This window comes from Morus notabilis, unplaced genomic scaffold, assembly GCF_000414095.1.
Source record: "Morus notabilis unplaced genomic scaffold, ASM41409v2 Scaffold518, whole genome shotgun sequence".
NCBI lineage: Eukaryota > Viridiplantae > Streptophyta > Magnoliopsida > Rosales > Moraceae > Morus > Morus notabilis.
The window spans coordinates 1,373,395-1,391,691 of NW_010366577.1; the positions used below are offsets into that span (position 1 = coordinate 1,373,395).

Consider the following 18,297-nt stretch of genomic DNA (forward strand, 5'->3'; position numbering starts at 1 on the left):
TGGCCTATTTCCCTCCTTCTCCCTTCTCCCTAAGTTTAACGGCAAGGAAACAATGAAGAAGACATTGGCCAGTTTTACATGATAACATGGCCCATAAAGCGGAGTAGGAACAAGTTTGTTTTGAAGGCCCAAGGTTCTCCAAAGGGATTCCATTAACTCAGGCTGGGCTTTTACTAGGGGACTTCTTGGCTTGCAAAGGATTGGACAAAGTTATGACTAGTATATTAAATAATAGATTTTAAAACTATTTAAAATAATTAACACTTAGTAAATAAATCATTTACTATATAAATAATTTATTTACAGCTAATAAAATTATAGTTTTCACATAAATTTTTTTTTTACGTTTAATAAAAAAAATTTCCATATAAATAAAAATTTTTAAAATTTTTTATCACGTAAGTTATTTTTTTCCTGTTGTAAATGAGTCATTTACACGGTAAGTAATTCATTTACCATGTAAAATGATATCTACTCTAAAAAATTTTAAATAATTCAGTTTTAAAAATTTACTATTTACTATAATTTCCCCCCAAGAAGGACAATGCAGAAAACAATGTGGAATTCACCCGGGAGAGGGAAGGTAAAAGTGATTCAGTGAATGTTGATGCAGCAGGAAAAAAAAAAACAAAAAAGATTTAGTGACTATTGATGATGTAGTTATGCCCGAATTGACTTATATTGGTGCTGGAATAGTTATTAAAGATGTGGAATTCTTCACATTGGGCGTTGCATGTGATGTTGTGGAAAATAACACCACTGACAGAACACGAAATATGAATGTCTTCAAAGAAAATATCACTATGGTAAGAAAACATCATCAATATTTTGGCATTTTTGACATCCAATCTACGGAAAAGCTAAATTTAAAGCAAATTCATAGATCGGGATTAAGTTTTGAAATCGTGTATTCGGGAAAAATATAGAATTTGGTTGGGTAATCAATCTCATTTTTTTATCCTTAAATTTAGAAGTGAATATCTTTTTTATCCTTGACATTCAAAATATTCGATAAACAACAAATGATCCTCACATGCCACTTTAATAAGATGAATATATTTGATTGGGAAATGACGTGCAAAGTTTTAAATGTCAAGTGTCAAAATAGGATTCACTTTAAATCCAGAGATAAAAATGAGATTCACCCTTAAAAGTTTGTACCCACATGCATAATACAAGTATTATATGTGAGGTTGTTATTTGTTAACTACCCTTATCATTAGCAACTTCTTTTAATTCCTAAAAGTTTCATCATATGGCACTTTAATCATTAAATTCCAAAAAAGAAAAAAGAAAAAAGAAAACAAAAACAAAAACTCTCAACTGATGGAAATTCGTTTTAACATTGTCTGAATTTTTTTTTTCTTTTCTATTCCCAAATCTTGTCCTTTCAAAAGGGTTAAAATGCATATCCTTTCAAAGAGGAAATTGGCTTCATGACCTACATGCATTACCCTTTAACTTTAAGGCGATAAGTGCTTTGGGACCTCACAAATGTCCCAAATCACATGGAGTGGCATGTGAGTGTTGGTTCGGTATAGTCACACAATTGCCCTTTAAAAGGGCCAACCATCCATAACTATTAATTGTTATGACTCTTGTGAGGGACAAAGCTGCCTAAAGACGAGTAGCATGAAATGCAATCCTCCAAACTGGGTCCCCCAAAATCAAAGATATTAGATATGGGAAGACTGATTGCCAGGTTTCAGATCATGTTTGTGCTGCAAGAATGTATTGGGAAACATGGTGCACATGGGAAAAAGATTGTGTTGAATGTCCCAAGGCCCCACTAAAGGCACCATCGTTTGTTGAATGTTCCATTATGTACATTCTAGACACGTTTAGTTCGTTAATTTGAATTTTTAATTCGGGTTGAGATGTGACTTTATGTGAGAGTTTTTTACTATAACAAAAAAGTTAAATGTGACTGTTTCTGAGAGTTTTTTACTGTAACAAAACTCAAATCGGTGAAATGAATTAGACCTTTTATTATCTGCACATTTACAAAATTACTAGTCAAAGATGCCTAAAACAACAGTTATACAAACTGTTGGGAAAAAATGGTAATTATTCAAAAAAAAATATGTGTATTTTTACTCACATTTTATGTGTAGCTAAAAAAATATGTTGGTAAAACTCCCAATTTCTTATATTGTCCAGTGGCAAGAGAACTTGTTCTTCAAGCAAGAATTTGCATTCGAGTTTCTAAAATTATTTGAAATATAATGCCTTCTATTATTATAACCTTTTGTTCGAGGGGAAAAAAAAAGAGCTCCTACCAAAGGCATGAGTGTGGATATGGCTGGGTGGAACAAAGGTCTCCCTCTGGCTAGCGCTAGCAGTTGGGTACTTTATTAAAAGTAAGGTGACATTTATTTTAAAGGTTCTATGATTTAAACAATGTGGTTTTTAGTTTCATACAGTATTTTTTTTTATAAAAAATTCAAATTTTAAAAGTCAAAATTATAAATTAAAGTTTGAATTCATAAATCAAATGGATTCTTAAGTGATACTCAGTGAAAAATAAAGCACATCTTTTTGAAGTATTCTACTATTTGGAGTGGCTTGGAAGTTTTAACAAGTGACTCAAAAAGTTTTTTTTGTTTTTTTTTGGGGAACAAGTGACTTAGAAGTTAGTAAGTCATAGTTCCTATCTTTTTTTTCCTTTTAATAAAAAACAACTATTAAAGAATGATTCATCTGTTTGGAGGAACTATTAATATAAGAAGTGTTATGTTAGAAGTTCATTGAGAATGCTATCATAATTGATTACCTTTTGTTTTCTATTGAAATGCACTCTCCTTGTCAAGAAACATAACATAAAAATTCTCCCCAACAAGTACAAAAAAAAAAAAAAAAAAAAAAAAAAAAAAAACACATACCTTAGAATTATACTACTAGTTCGAAAAGTGCTCAGTTTTAATATTACCAATTCAAATATCTCTAAAACATGGCCATGTAAACATTGTTTGAGGATCTTTTTGAAAATTTCGTTGTCCTGTTTTCCTAATTAATTATAATCTAAAGTGAATTAAGATGTGGTACTCTTTTTATCTTTCCAAGTCACAAGAACTTGTACAACTTTTCCTATAACTAGTAACTGCACAAAACAAATAAAATATTTTGTTAATTTTAGTTTTGTTTCATAAATTATTAACTTATTGTTATACATGTCTGCTGACCAATGACCATGACTCATCCTTTAAAAAAATTAATAATTTCTTACTCGGTCTATTCTATCATTATTTTCATAATCTGCATCATTGGTGGCAATTGCTATATATGTAATCTTGAAAAGATGGCTCTTTAGTAATTAAACTTATAATATTCCTTCCTCAGGGAACAAGTTGGTAACTTAATTATATAAAAAATGTAAAAATACATAAATAAATAAAGGAAGAAACTTTGATAAGGATGTGTTAAGCTCTTAATATATTATTTTTGGGGGCATGTACTTGGTTTGTAACGCTTATTGCCGGCACAAATTCTCAAGAAAACAATAATCTAAGCATGTATAGATGGCCATGTTAGAGATTAAGAAAAGATTTTAAACTCTAAATTATTTAAATACAATAAGTTCTGCTGCGTGCAGCGAGATTAGTGGCGATTAATTAAATTTTTATCATAATAATGATGTTTACATATGCGACAATTGGATACCCATTCGATGGGATTGTAATTTGCAATTAGGGAATCGTATTGACTTGATCTATTTAAATGAAAAACTCTGCTTACGAAAAAAAAAAAGGAATATAAAAATGTTAATTATACAGAGAATACCGGTTTATGGGGCAATGACAAATGCAAGACATTGGGTTGACATGTGGAATGGACAGCCATGAACTTGTGGTACACAATTTTGAAGAAGACAAGCTGATCTTAATGTGCAATTTGGAATTGACAATGCCTTTTTCTTTTTTTTGGAATTGACAATGCCTTTTTCTTTTTCTTTTTTTTTGGAATTGATAATGTTACTGAATTATATTTCTTATCTTCTATTTATGTGTTGATGGTATTCATGAAATTGCAAAAATTAATAATAGAATAGTACTAAAGAGAGAATGAAAGAAAGAAATAGTTTGAAAGAAAATTCTGCATTATGCAGATTAAAATCAATGCCAAAACTTGAAGTAAGGAAAGAGAATTTGGAACGAGGAAAATGATCCTTAAAAAAAAAAAAAAAAAAAGAATCAGGAGTCGTACAGATGAAAATCAGATGTAAATCGATGAGGTTTAGTCAAGATGTTTCACATTGCTTTTATGTAAAATGGTGGTAAAGATGATTTTATAGGTATGAGATGTGATTTTTTTTTTTTTTTTCGATGAAAGTTATGAGATATGAAATTGAGACAAGGAAAACATCATTTGTTGTAGTTCTGACACAGAAAAACTTACCATTAACATTTTACAGGTGAAATTTTTGTCTATGAAACATATAATAATAAATATATGCTAATTAAGATTTGGTTTGCAGGTGAAATTTGTTGATGACAAATTTTATCCAGCTAAGCGACTCACCGGCCACTTTCAACAATTTCATATACACTAATTTATCCCATTTCCTTAGCATTAATCCCCACAAAACTAGAAAAAGTATACAAAAGAAATAAGGAAGATTCTAGTTTCCTCAAAAATCTTTGTCATGTCAAGATTAGTGAAAGAGATGGATTCGGCATCTTATAATACACATAAAAGTCTTCTAGAAAAGAAACTAACTTAACTAACGATTTTCTTTTTCTGGATTGAGTTAAAGAAAATTAAGAAAAGTCGTAATTCAGGAAACCAATTATGTTTGAGTTTGACTCTGAAGTATTTATGTGGTTTAGATCAAACAACGATATTTACTAGTTAAAGATGTCGGCAAAACCCAAAGAAAGTCCTATAGTGTTTGTATAGTTTTATCTAGTAAGTGGCTCTATGAGGCAGGAATATAAGTGGATTAGTTAATAGTCACCTTTTACATGATTCATTGTTGAAAAAATGTTACTTCGGTTTCAAAGTTCTCGATAGTAAGAATTTTTTTTTTTAATTCTTAAAAATAGTTGCAAGGTGTACAATTATGTCTGACAATTTTACACAGAGATGAGATAACATAAAAAAAAAAAAAAAATGGAGTCCTACTTAAATGAGCTCACAAGTAGAAGGTTTGCTTGTTAGACATAGTGATGTTAATTAGGCCAGGTCGTCCACCGAACACGATGCCACAATATGAAAATTTTCAACTACATGATATTATATTAAATTGGATTAAGTACGGCATAAAATGGTTGTGTTAGGATATAATTTTAAGCATATAGACTTGACACACTAAGGCCCCGTTTAGTTCATCGATTCGAGTTTTCAATTCGAGCTGAGATGTGACTTTATATAAGAGTTTTTAACTATAACAAAAAAAATTAGATGTGACTTTTTATAAATTCTTTTAACCGTAATAAAATTAAAATTAAAAACTTAAATCGGTAAAATAAACGATGCATTACTCTCCATGCTTCATATATATACATATATTCTTTTTTTTCCCTTCTTTCTGCCTCTATCCAACAAATCTTAGGGTAAAAGAAAGTGATGAAAATTCCTTTTTAATTAAGGATACATTGTACACTACTGAAAAATGAAAAACAAAAATAAAAAGTCCTAAGCTAGGGGGACAAAGGACACCTATTTGTGATATTATCCCTTGGGATTGTGATTAAGCTTTTCAACGTACTTGGGTAATCCAAGATTCAGATCTTCTTTTGATTTTGGACTCGTTTAGTTCGTTGATTTGAATTTTTAATTCGAGTTGAAATGTGACTTTATATAAGAGTTTTTTACTGTAATAAAAAAGTTAAATGTGAATGTTTCCTGAAAGTTTTTTATTGTAGCAAAACTTGAATTCTAAACTCGAATCGGTGAAATAAATAGGACATTTATATGTCTGTGCGCTTTACTGCTGAAGCCTCTAATTTGAGTCTTTTTTTCCCCCACAATTTAATTGCACAAGAGTATGTAATGTATGGTCTTATTGCACGTGCTTGTATCAGCTTTATATATAAGCTGACTTTGATCTAATTTCACGTTTTTCTTGAGCCAATAAATTTTGAAGATCTGTCCAAGTATTTTGCTTATAAATTTACATGTGCTCTACAAATAATATGCTATATATTTTAATAACAAGAACACCGATTTGATTCTATTATTGCAATTGGTAAACGTATGCAATTTTATATCATCATATGAGAAGATAATAAAACAACTATAAATTTACATGTCAAATTTTTATAAAACTAGGTTGTGGCAATACTACGTATTATTGCTCTGTATTATTAGGTTGGTGAGCCTTAAAAAAATTGATTAATTAAAGAGTTATAATGTGCGAGATTGAGGACTGATCAACTGGGAATAAATTATACTATCTTCCAATCAAAATCTTTTAATTATGCAGGAAGGTTTGAAATTAATGAACTTAGCACTAAAAAAGAAAGATGTAAATGGCATAGAAGAACATTTGCATGATAAAGGCATGGAAACAAATACTCGGCCGGTAGAGCACAATTCTGAATAACCAGATAACCTCAAAATGACATTTAATTAAAAAAAAAAATTAGAGAGAGGGAGTGTTTTGAATGATTTTATGTAGTTTAAAAGGTGAAATAGACCTTTTTTAATATTCAAGAACATGTTGAGTATGGTACATGCTTTAGGAGAATAATTTATAAATATATATATATGACATTATTGTAACAGAATTTTATAAGACGAAAAGAAGAGCCAAACATTATGTTCTGATACGGTAACGAATAATAAATATATGAGTGGTAAAATATTCAGCACTAGCTAGCTTTGAATTTCCATATTGGATATAATCCCTATAAGCTTTCCATTGTCACAAAACACCAAGTCATTTATATGATAAGATGTTAGTGACAATTTCATCACCAAAGATGAATAAATTATAACGTAAAAACAGATCATGAGTTTTCACTTGGTTTTGGCCAGAAGCTGTGTAGAATCATAGGTCCATAATGTTGAAATATTATTCATTGTTGTTGCTTTGACAAGGACAAGGAAGTTGAATGATTATTAGATATGCAAGCAAAAACATTCAAAAGTAAGGCCTAGCTTTTAATAATATACTAATTAATACAGAATGAAAGAGCTCAATGGTAATACCAAAGGGTATGCAACAAATTAGTCTAACGTGGAAAACGATTAAAAGTTAAAATATTAAAATAACGCTAAAAAAGTTTAAATAAACAATCACATGCAGCAATGGATATGAATAATATGCATTAAAATTCTTCTAACAAATTATAAATAAACAAAATGTAGGAGTGGATATCAAGAGCTACGTCAATTCCTAGAATCCACGAAGACGTGTGTGTAGGTATATCTGAGACAAAACGGATTAGAATAAACACTCAAATTTTCACAAACACCAACGCATGCACAATGTGAAATTTTTGGAGAAAAATTTTTCCTTCCCACAATAAGAGAATTTCGGCCACAATAAAATATTAGGTCAAAAAATTATTCAAACATTCTCTTATTTATAGAGTACAAGTCAAACTTCTAGAAGGAATCCAATCTCTATCTCTAAGATAAAGCTTGTTAATTATCTCCTATTTGAATTTGGAACAAAATCTCCTCTTCTCTTTTATCCATTATGGCCGGCCATAGATAAGGGATTTTATCCCTGTGTAGGCGCCAATATCAAATAGGAAATGAAGAGAAAATCATCATTTATCCTGCAGTCTAATTTTGACTCAAATTCAAATTCCAATTTAAGTCAAACTTAAATTAATTTGAATTCTAAATTGAACAACTTATCAAATAAGTTTAAATGGATAAAACTAAATGTGTTCAAATTCAAATTTAAATAATCACATTATTTAAATAATAATTAATTCTCAATTAATTATTTTCGAGTGTTTAATTTTTTTTTTAGAATTCCATAATTCTAAAATTCCCATTTTGCCCTTTGTGTCTCGTAGAATTACTAGGACGACGCGTGGACTAATAGACCTATAATCTCGAGCTCCAATAAAATTAATAATTAATTAAACACTTAATTCCAATAGTTACTCCACTATAAACTTGGAATTGCACTCTCAAAATTATAGACATAAATTACTTCTAAACTGTGAAGTGTCCATTCGATATAGTCACTGCATATAGATCAATCCTCCATAAATAATTCATAATTAGAGTTAGGTGAAATCCGTTAACCTCTCTAATTACATCTTTATCCTTGAGTACCATTGATTCTCTAATGGACAGTGATTCATAAAACACATTCATGAATCAGAGCTCCTACTGGTCCAAGTACCGAATCAACCCTCATGAGAATTATTTATCTACTTCTATCTCAAGAAGGAATGGATTCCATCTCGTATAATAACATTCTCGGCTACTTACTTCATCATGTCTCCAAAATATAAGAAATAGGATTCAGGATCTCAGAATCCGTACCGAGTAAATCAAAAGACACAAATCCATAAATAGGAGTCTGTTAAGAACTCAGGATTAAGATCATTCTATATATGACCATCAATAGACTCAATTAGAATTTCTATACTTAACGAAAATTATTAGAAATTCATATTGTGTCTTTGTCCTTGTTCCACATAATCTCATTATGTGAAATACACTCATTCAATATCTCGCCATATTAATAGTGTGGATAACACCGTTCCATTCTAAATGAGAATGACATGTATTAATAATGTTTTAATTAAAGATTCTGAACTTTAATTAAATTCATTATGAACACCGTTTTTTATTATTATCCTTAAACATTATCCTCTCGCATATAACACTTATATGAACACCGTATTAATTAAAGTTTGTTAATGAACTTATTAAAATTCTGGTTTTCTAACTAAATTTCAGCAGCATAACAACTTATTTTTCATATGATCCAAAATCAAAACCTGCAGAAAAATAAGTTTAAAAGATTTCGGCACACTATGAACACCGTATTAATTAAAGTTTGTTAATGAACTTATTAAAATTCTGGTTTTCTAACTAAATTTCGGCAGCATAACAACTTATTTTTCATATGATCCAAAATCAAAACCTGCAGAAAAATAAGTTTAAAAGATTTCGGCACACTATGAACACCGTATTAATTAAAGTTTGTTAATGAACTTATTAAAATTCTGGTTTTCTAACTAAATTTCGGCAGCATAACAACTTATTTTTCATATGATCCAAAATCAAAACCTGCAGAAAAATAAGTTTAAAAGATTTCGGCACACCATAGCTGTAAGATGTGCCACCCATAACAAGAATCATAAACATATACTAAATTCCAACAATATAAGAAAATCATAATTCAAATATTGTCATCATAATCTTGAATTCATACAACCAAAAACTACAACAATTTTAAACTAAATAAATATAAAAAACTTACAAAGTTCAAACCCACTAAACAGAGGCTGAAAATAGCATAATTACGTTGGAGGAACCGTGCAAACAGCGACGAAGGTGAAAAATCAAACGCCTACATCAAATTAAAACATGGAACATAATTTTCAAACACCAAAATTAACATTTTATTAACATCTAGAGTAACATATAGACACAATTCTTAATAAATCAATGCAAGTTTAAATTTTCACATTCTCGGAACCATAAAAAATGACTAAACTCGAACAAAATTTCCAAACAAAATCTCTAATATTCAACTCCTAGAGCATCTAAATTCTCAAAACATATACTCAATCCGTTTTCTTCTTCCATTTTCTCGGCAACCAAACAAAAATTACAAAAAGAAAAAAAAGGAGAAACCCCACCTCTATGCAATCCTGGCGGGGGTAGGGCGGTGGGAGCAGGGCGGCGGGAGCGGGGTGGCGGGAACGGCGGCGGCGGCAGGAGAGGGAAAAAAGAGAGAAGGGATTGGAAGAGAGAGAGAGAGAGAAAGAACGGAAGAGAGACAAGGGGCGAGAGAGAAGGGGAGGGCCGGCGGCGGGGGGGGGCGGCGGCGGGCAGGAAGGGGAAAAAAAAATCGGAAGAAAGAGAGAGAGAGAAGGGAAGAGAGAGAGAGAAAGAAGGGAAGAGAGACAAGGGGAGAGAGAGAAGGGGAGGCCGGCGGCGCGGCGACGAGAAGAGGAGGCAGAGAAAGAGAGATTTTGCAGGAGAGAGAGAGCGTCGGGGGAAAATGAAAAAGAAGAAAATAGGGTATATTAGGTCATGTCGTCGCAAATAAATTTAAAATGTCGTCGCAAATAATTAACAACTGTTTATTATTTGCGACAACATTATCTCGTCGCAAATAATTATTTTTCCCGCACCTACTTTTTCGTGAAATCTTAAAAAGATTATTTGCGACGACAAGAAAAAATGTCATCGCAAATAACCTAAACTATTTCCGACGACATTTGTCGTCTCAAATAGTAAGAGATTTGCGACGACTCATCGTCGCAAAAAAAAATGGATTACCTTGGCGCTAAAAATCCGCGCCATTAAAATTTGAGTGCCAAAATTATTTGCGATGACATTGAAGTTATTAGCGACGACATGGTTATTTTATTTAACGGGGAGGAATTGCGACGACATGTCGTCGCAAATATTGTATTATTTGCGACGACATGTGTCGTCGCAAAAAAAATCATCACAAATGGCCTTTATTGTTGTAGTGAACTGACCTTAAGTACTTAGCTAGATTACCTTGAACCTATTCTTTTCTTTTCATAATATTGGTCGTACTTGAACTTCAAGCCGATCAAAATCCCAGATGAAGTCCTAGCGCTTGCATGCTAGATCTTGCATTCGTATAATAAATTAGAAATTCGATGTGAAAAAAATATTCTTCTGGCAATACATGAAGGTCCCGTTCATTTTACCGATTCGAGTTTTGCTACAGTAAAAAGCTCTCAGAAATAGTCACATTTAATTTTTTTACTATAGTAAAAAGCTCTCAGAAATAGTCACATCTAACTTTTTTGCTACAATAAAAAGCTCTCACATAAAGTCACATCTCAATTCGAATTAAAAACTCGAATCAGCAAACTAAACGAATTCAAAATTTTATGCCATGAATTGTAGCGTGTTTTGTTTGACCTATAACAATGGAGGTGGTCTCCTCACTACTCTAAGTGGGTTTTGTGTCTAGTCTTCTAGATTTATTTTTATGTGGTGTGACGGGTGATTATAGTATAATAAGTCACTTAATTTTGAGCACTCAGAAGTTTCTATTGGCTGTGTAGGTGAAGTAGCAAAAGCTTAATAACAGAGAATATGAAACAATTAGCTGTTAAGTAAACTGCTTCAAGATCCGTTGATTTCACATAAAATATCAAAAATTGGCTGCAATATTCGTTGATTCACAAAGAATATCGAACATTGGAGAAAGAAAAAAATCTCAAAAATTTCTTCAATCATAACTGATTTTCATAACAAGAGCGCGTCTAAATATATAGACAAAACAAAAACATAAAACTAGTCCATTTTATAATTAAAAATAATAAAAATGCGATTTTTTAAAGAAAATTTTAAATTGGAAACAAAAATAGAAACTATCAAACGCAAGAAAGCACAGTCAGAACTAGAATATAAAATTCTTAGGTCAACTTATAATAAAGATAGAAATTACTAAAATTAAATAATAAAAAAAGTCCTTTTGATGGCTCAAACGAGGGATTTTGATCGGAAAACTGTCACACGACATAGCAAAGCAACATGCCTTGCTTATTTAATTTCTACTCAGAAAAAATAAAGATCTTATAAAATTGAAAATTTGACTAATAATTTTAGAGTGATCCTAACGCGTCACAAAAATTAAATTCTTCTGCACCATATCAATACGTATTGTTAAAAGAATTGTATGTGTACTTGATATTGGTCATTCAGTGTGTTTTTTAGGTTGTTTACTTTTAAAATTTAGACTTTATTCATTTTGTTAGTTTGAATTATAATTTAAATTTTTATTATAATATTTTTTAACACAAATATTTAAATTTTAGTTTTTTATTATAATATATTTTCTCTCATAAATTTATTTTTTAATTTAAACAAGCAAAACGAACATCACCTTAGTACACGTTTTCTCTCCTCTACGCGTTACATTTGAAATTATTGATGCATTCTGTGTCGAGTCGTCTTATGTTTGTAACTCTCTTAATCGAAATGAAATTTCTCCATTTATGGAAAGAAAAAAAAAAACCAGACAAAAAAAACGAAAAAGAGAGAGAAAACACCTAGATGGTGGGGACCACTGAATAGAGGAATCTAAGTAAACGTGGCGGAATCACATGGCGATGGACCAATCTGAGTGAGAGTGTCAGTGCGGCTTCTCCTGCTTTCAACGTCACCAGCCTATATTTCCCAGTCCCCCACACCCCAAAAAGAATAAATTTTAAAATAAAAAAGTCATTTAAAACTCTCCGAAAATAGATAACCCAATCTTATTTTAAAAAAAAAAAAAAAAAAACAGATAACCCAATTGCCAATAAATATTTATTATTCAAACAAAAATAAAAGCTATTCTACACAAAAACGTCATATCTTACGGGGTTTTATCCCCTCTTTCACAAAAAGGCAAACCACGCAACACTCTCACAAAGAATCCGTTTCGCATAACGCCGTTAGAAACTCTCACGCCAAGTCGCCAACTGTAGGCATCTTCTCTTTTTCCTAAATTTTCTCTTCTTTTATTCCCTTTTCTTATTAAAAATATAATAGTTTTCTATTTTTGGGTTTCAGTTATGGTCCCACCGCTTGTGTTTGATGGTCCAGAAATCGATGTTGACGTCTGAGTCACCTTCCTCATTGCGGGCCCCACACTCAAAAAACATTGTATACTAGGTGCAGTGACACCAGAAAGCTCAGAATCTCGAGCGTGCACTGAACGCGATGTAGAAAGTGAACCGCGTGTTGGAATCTGACACTAATCTTGTTATCATTGGCGGCCGGTTGTTAGTGATGATGTTGGCGCGTGAAAGCTAAAGTTGACTCCTTACGATTCCTCCCTCATGTGGGTTATTTTTTGCTGAGCTTTCCCTCATGTGGCCTTACTTCTCACGCGACCGAAGGCAGGTGCAGTACACTTGCAAAGATATTTCCTTTCCTTCTTTAGAGTGGACCTTTGAATTTTTAACTTGTTTAAGTTACTAATTAATGAGTCAAAGTTGGGCAAAGATAATTAATTAATCAATAATGAGTCAAGTTTGAATAGAAGATTTTCTATCTAATCTATATCTATACCTATATAAATGCACGTATCGCCTAGGTTCTTTTACTTTTTTACCTGATGAATATCGCTTAGAATTCATCACAATAAATTGTTATTATTAAATTTTTACAGATTAAGATTCTGTTTATTTTACCATTTGAGTTTAGAATTTGAGTTTTGTTACAGTAAAAAGCTCTCAAAAACAGTCACATCTAACTTTTTTATTACAGTAAAAATCTCTCACATAAAGTCACATTTCAACTCAAATTAAAAATTCGAATTAACAAACTAAACGGACCCTAAAGAGGGAAATTCAATGTGAAAGTAGAACTAGTTCTTCATCATCATTCTTATTATTAAAATATATATGTACTTATTTTCATTGATTATGTTTCTATCAGGTTATTTTTATTGATTGTATTTCTATTCGTGGTTACTCATTAAATATAAAAATTTAAATTTAATGATATATTATACTAAAAATATAATTTCATTAATGGTTATACGTATTCTTAGTTAACAATAAATTTATTACAACCGTTTAATTAATAGTTTAATTAATATTACGTGGTCAAACACCGATAAATGAATATTAAAGTAATTTATTAATGATCTAAAAATATATACACTCTTTATTTATATGTCAAGTTCGGTTCTTATTTTGTCATCTAATGATTCTCATAAGAAAGATAGAGTCGGTGATTTTCTAAAAAAATTATAAAAATTACTGAAGCTTTAAGGGGTGTTTTGCTTTTAATTTTGCCTTTTCCGAATCTATGTTGGGGACATCTCACCACATGCTTCCCAAAAGTCCCATTCGACGTAAAAAACCATGTATAAAAATGCTAATCTTGTTTCTAGTAATATCTTAATGTTTGTTTGTTTTTTTTTTTGTTTAAACTTCTTTAATAGAGTTAAATTCATAGATAGTCTTGAACTTTTTTCTCTTTTTACAATTAGTCTCTGTAAGTAATTTTTTTTATGAACAATCTATGAATTCTAAATGTGTTCTATAAATGACCCCTCTATTAAATTTTAGATGGAAACCTTTAACTTTGTCTTATAAAATGTCCTTAAATTATTTTCTCTCTTTAAAAATAATTTATATATTAAAGAAAAATAATACCTATAATAGAAATCAAAATTACAAACATTTCTCAAAGCTTCAAAACCCACTAACCCAATATATATATATATATATATGTATACATATTTTTCCTAAGATCTAAAATAAAATAAATAAAATAAAAAACTCATATTTTTCAAATCTCCTTCCCTTAAAGTTTTTTTTTTATATCTGCCAACCCTCCTCAAGCTTCGTGCTCGTCGGCCCTCCGCCTGCCATTTGTTTGTCACTTCCGTTGCTTCTTTTCCCTACTCTTATCGCGCACACGTGACCCATCGCCGCTGCTACTTCCCTCTCCAGCCTCATTCGACCCCGGCGAGGCTTTTGGATTCAAACTCAAGAGGGTTTCGCATCTTGGAATGACACTTTTTGACTTCATTGACGACGGTTCGACCGGTGCTCAAGACTTAAATGCTTGCTACATATCTTGACTTGCCTTTGTTGCTCTTTAAATATTTTGCACTAAAGAGAAATTTCTGTGTTGTTAAGCTTTTAGATTTGATTTCTTTATATTCATATTTTTAGCGGAGAAGAGGACGACTTGTTATTGTTCTTTAGAGTTTTTCATTTTTTTTATTTTTTATTTGACTTTTTTAGTTTTTTAGTTCTTTTTTTGATTTTATAATTTTTAAGATAATATGGTATTTTTTTAAGTTAAGAAATTAAGTTTAATAGAGAAAAGATAATTTAAGAAATTTTTATAAGATAAAATTAACCATTTTCATTTAAAATTTAATAGAGAGATTATTTATAAAACATTTTTAAAATTTATAAACTTTTTATAAAAAATGACTATAAAAATTAATTATGGAAGGTAAAAAAATATTAAAATTCTATTTATTTTACCGATTTAAATTTAAAATTTAAAATTTATTACAGTAAAAAATTTTAAAAAATAATCACATTTAATTTTTTTATTATAATAAAAAAATTTTACATAAATTCACATCAACTCAAATTAAAAATTTAAAGTAATGAACTAAACACTATCCATAAATTTAACTCTCTTTACAAAGAGAGAGCGTGTAAGACGCGCGGATTAAAGGAGTGAATAGGGGGTTGAAGTGATACAAAGTGGACCCCACAATTCAATTGAGGGAGAGGAGGGGGGTGGGGAGGTCCGTATGTAGTACAGACAGCCTCGATGGAAATAAGTGTACGACCACCTGATTTTTGAAGCCTCTATGATGCCATTTCCGAGTTTTCACTATTTTACCCCTGTACCTGTACACCACACTATCATCATTCCTCACAAATATTTCACAAACCTTTTCTAATTAGTTTTTTTTTTTCCAAAAATTTTATTTTTCATTTTTTCAATAAAATATTAGTATATTCTTTAATATTTTTGATATTGCGGTGCTGCCACGGGCTCTTTGGATGCTTGGCCTAATTTTTATACGCACACAAATTCCCAAAAATTTCACACAAATTATTTTCTTTCTAAAAAAATATAGTACGCAGAATCCCAAGAATAGGAGAAAATAAAAAAAAACTTCGGGGGAAAACAAAAAAATATCCCCATTATTATGGCCCCCATTTGTTCCTTATCTCTTCCATCGCTCAGCTCCCCCTGTTCCCCCTTTCCTCCATCGAACCTTTCCCTCCCTTCTTCTTATCGTTCTTTCCAAAAACCAACACCAGAAAAATTTTTTTTAAAAAAAGTAAAAACAAATAGATGTAAATAAAAAAACCCATTTGTTTAGCATGTAACTTTTCTCGTGGGTTTCTTTAGCTTTTGTTGTTCTGATCAATGAATCAGAGAAAAATGAAGAGGGATCACCAAGATAGTTCTGCTGGCTATGGAGGTGCCAGCAACACTACTATTGGAGCTCCTACTATGAAAGGCCAAGGTGAATGTTCTGAGTTTACAAACGGAAAGGCCAAGATGTGGACACAAGAAGAGGAGCAAGAAGCCGGAGGAATGGACGAGCTTCTCGCCGTTTTGGGCTACAAGGTCCGGTCATCGGACATGGCCGAGGTGGCCCAGAAGCTGGAGCAGCTGGAGATGGTGTTGGGCTCGGCCCAAGAAGACGGAATCTCCCAGCTCTCCGACACCGTCCACTACAATCCTTCAGATCTTTCAGGTTGGGTTCAATCCATGCTTTCCGAGCTCAACCCCCAAATTGACGACAATACTCTACTCTCCAATAACCAGACTCCGAACACCAACCACAACCAATCTCATGTCGTTTTCCATGACGATTCCGAGTACGACCTCCGAGCAATCCCCGGCGTCGCCGCTTTCCCACCGCCACGGCCACCTCCACCGCCGAGCGACGAACAACAAAACGCTCCGAAGCGCTTGAAGACGACGGCGGCGGCGGTCTCAATCGAATCTTCTTCTTCCTCTCCTTTGAAAACCGAAGTTTCCGAGTCTACTCGAGCCGTCGTCCTGTTCGACTCGCAGGATGCCGGAGTCCGACTCGTCCACACTCTCATGGCCTGCGCTGAGGCCATACAGCAGGACAATCTGAAGCTCGCCGACACACTGGTGAAGCACGTCGGACTACTCGCGGCGTCGCAGGCCGGCGCGATGAGGAAGGTCGCGACCTACTTCGCCGAAGCCTTAGCGCGGCGAATCTACGGAATCTACCCTCAGGAGCTTCAGGATTCTTCTTTCGCCGATATGCTCCAGATGCACTTCTACGAGACTTGCCCGTACCTAAAATTCGCTCATTTCACCGCCAATCAGGCGATTCTTGAAGCCTTCGCGACTTCGAATCGAGTTCACGTCATCGATTTCGGACTCAAAGAGGGGCTGCAATGGCCGGCGCTGATCCAAGCCCTAGCATTGAGGCCTGGCGGGCCTCCGGCTTTCAGGCTCACCGGAATTGGACCTCCGCAATCGAACAACACCGATCCGTTGCAGCAAGTCGGTTGGAAGCTCGCTCAATTGGCGGAGACAATCGGAGTCGAGTTCGAATTTCGCGGATTCGTGGCCAATAGCTTGGCGGATCTCGAACCTTCGATGCTCGATCTACAGCCGCCAGAGATCGAGACCGTCGCCGTCAACTCCGTCTTCGAGCTTCATCGCTTGTTGGCTCGTCCCGGCTCGATCGAGAAGGTTTTGTCCTCAATCAAAGCCGTGAGGCCGAAGATCGTGACAATCGTGGAACAAGAAGCGAACCACAACGGACCGGTTTTTCTAGACCGGTTCACGGAGGCTCTGCATTACTACTCGACGCTGTTCGATTCGTTGGAGATATCGCCGCCGAGTCGGGATTTGATGATGTCGGAGGTATATTTGGGGAAGCAGATATGCAACGTGGTGGCCTGCGAGGGGCCGGACCGGGTCGAGCGTCACGAGAACCTGGACCGGTGGCGAGACCGATTCGGATCGGCCGGTTTCGACCGGGTCCACCTCGGTTCGAACGCGTTTAAGCAGGCGAGCATGTTGCTTGCCCTGTACGCCGGCGGTGAAGGATACAGAGTGGAGGAAAACGACGGGTGTTTGATGCTCGGCTGGCACACGAGGCCACTCATCGCCACGTCAGCATGGCAACTCGCCGATTTGGGATGAGTCGACTCAGCTCGATTTTCATTGAGTTCAGATGGGAGACCAACTCGGAAGGCCGGTTTGTTTGAAGACCAGACAGAACAGAACAGAACCCTATGCGTCAGATGATCACTGAATGTGATGCTTTTGGGTTTGTGAATGAGAGAGAGAGAGAGAGAGAGAGAGAGAGAGGGGTGAGGAGAGAGAATTGGACAGTAAAACAGGTCCAATCAAAACTGTGTAAAGAAAAATCACTTTTTTTTTTTTTTTACCTTCTTATCCTTCTACCTCTCGCTTTCCTTTTTATTTAATGTTATTTCCTTTATTTTTGTTAATCTAGGTGTTAAGTGTTTTTTTTTTTTTTTTTTTTTTTTCAAGGGTGAAACATGTATATTTATTTTAACCTTCTTGGGTTTTGGTGTTTGGGTGTAATAAATGGCGAGGCAATTTGATGCTCAATGAGACAGCTTTTTCACGACATTCTGTTTGTTTGGCTAAATTCCTATAAACGACCTG

General features: G+C 33.4%; 1 protein-coding gene across 1 annotated transcript; it reads left to right on the forward strand.

Moving 5' to 3' along the window:
* Positions 1-15,737: 15,737 nt before the first annotated feature.
* Positions 15,738-18,070, forward strand: LOC21409826 (DELLA protein GAI). Its single transcript, XM_010110702.2, has one exon. It carries the CDS (start codon positions 16,036-16,038, stop codon positions 17,803-17,805), a length of 1,770 nt encoding a protein of 589 aa, XP_010109004.2. The 5' UTR covers positions 15,738-16,035; the 3' UTR covers positions 17,806-18,070.
* Positions 18,071-18,297: the final 227 nt, after the last annotated feature.

Bases quoted from the DNA above. Each gene is read 5' to 3' on its own strand.
- LOC21409826 (XM_010110702.2), top strand. From the start codon at position 16,036: ATGAATCAGAGAAAAATGAAGAGGGATCACCAAGATAGTTCTGCTGGC.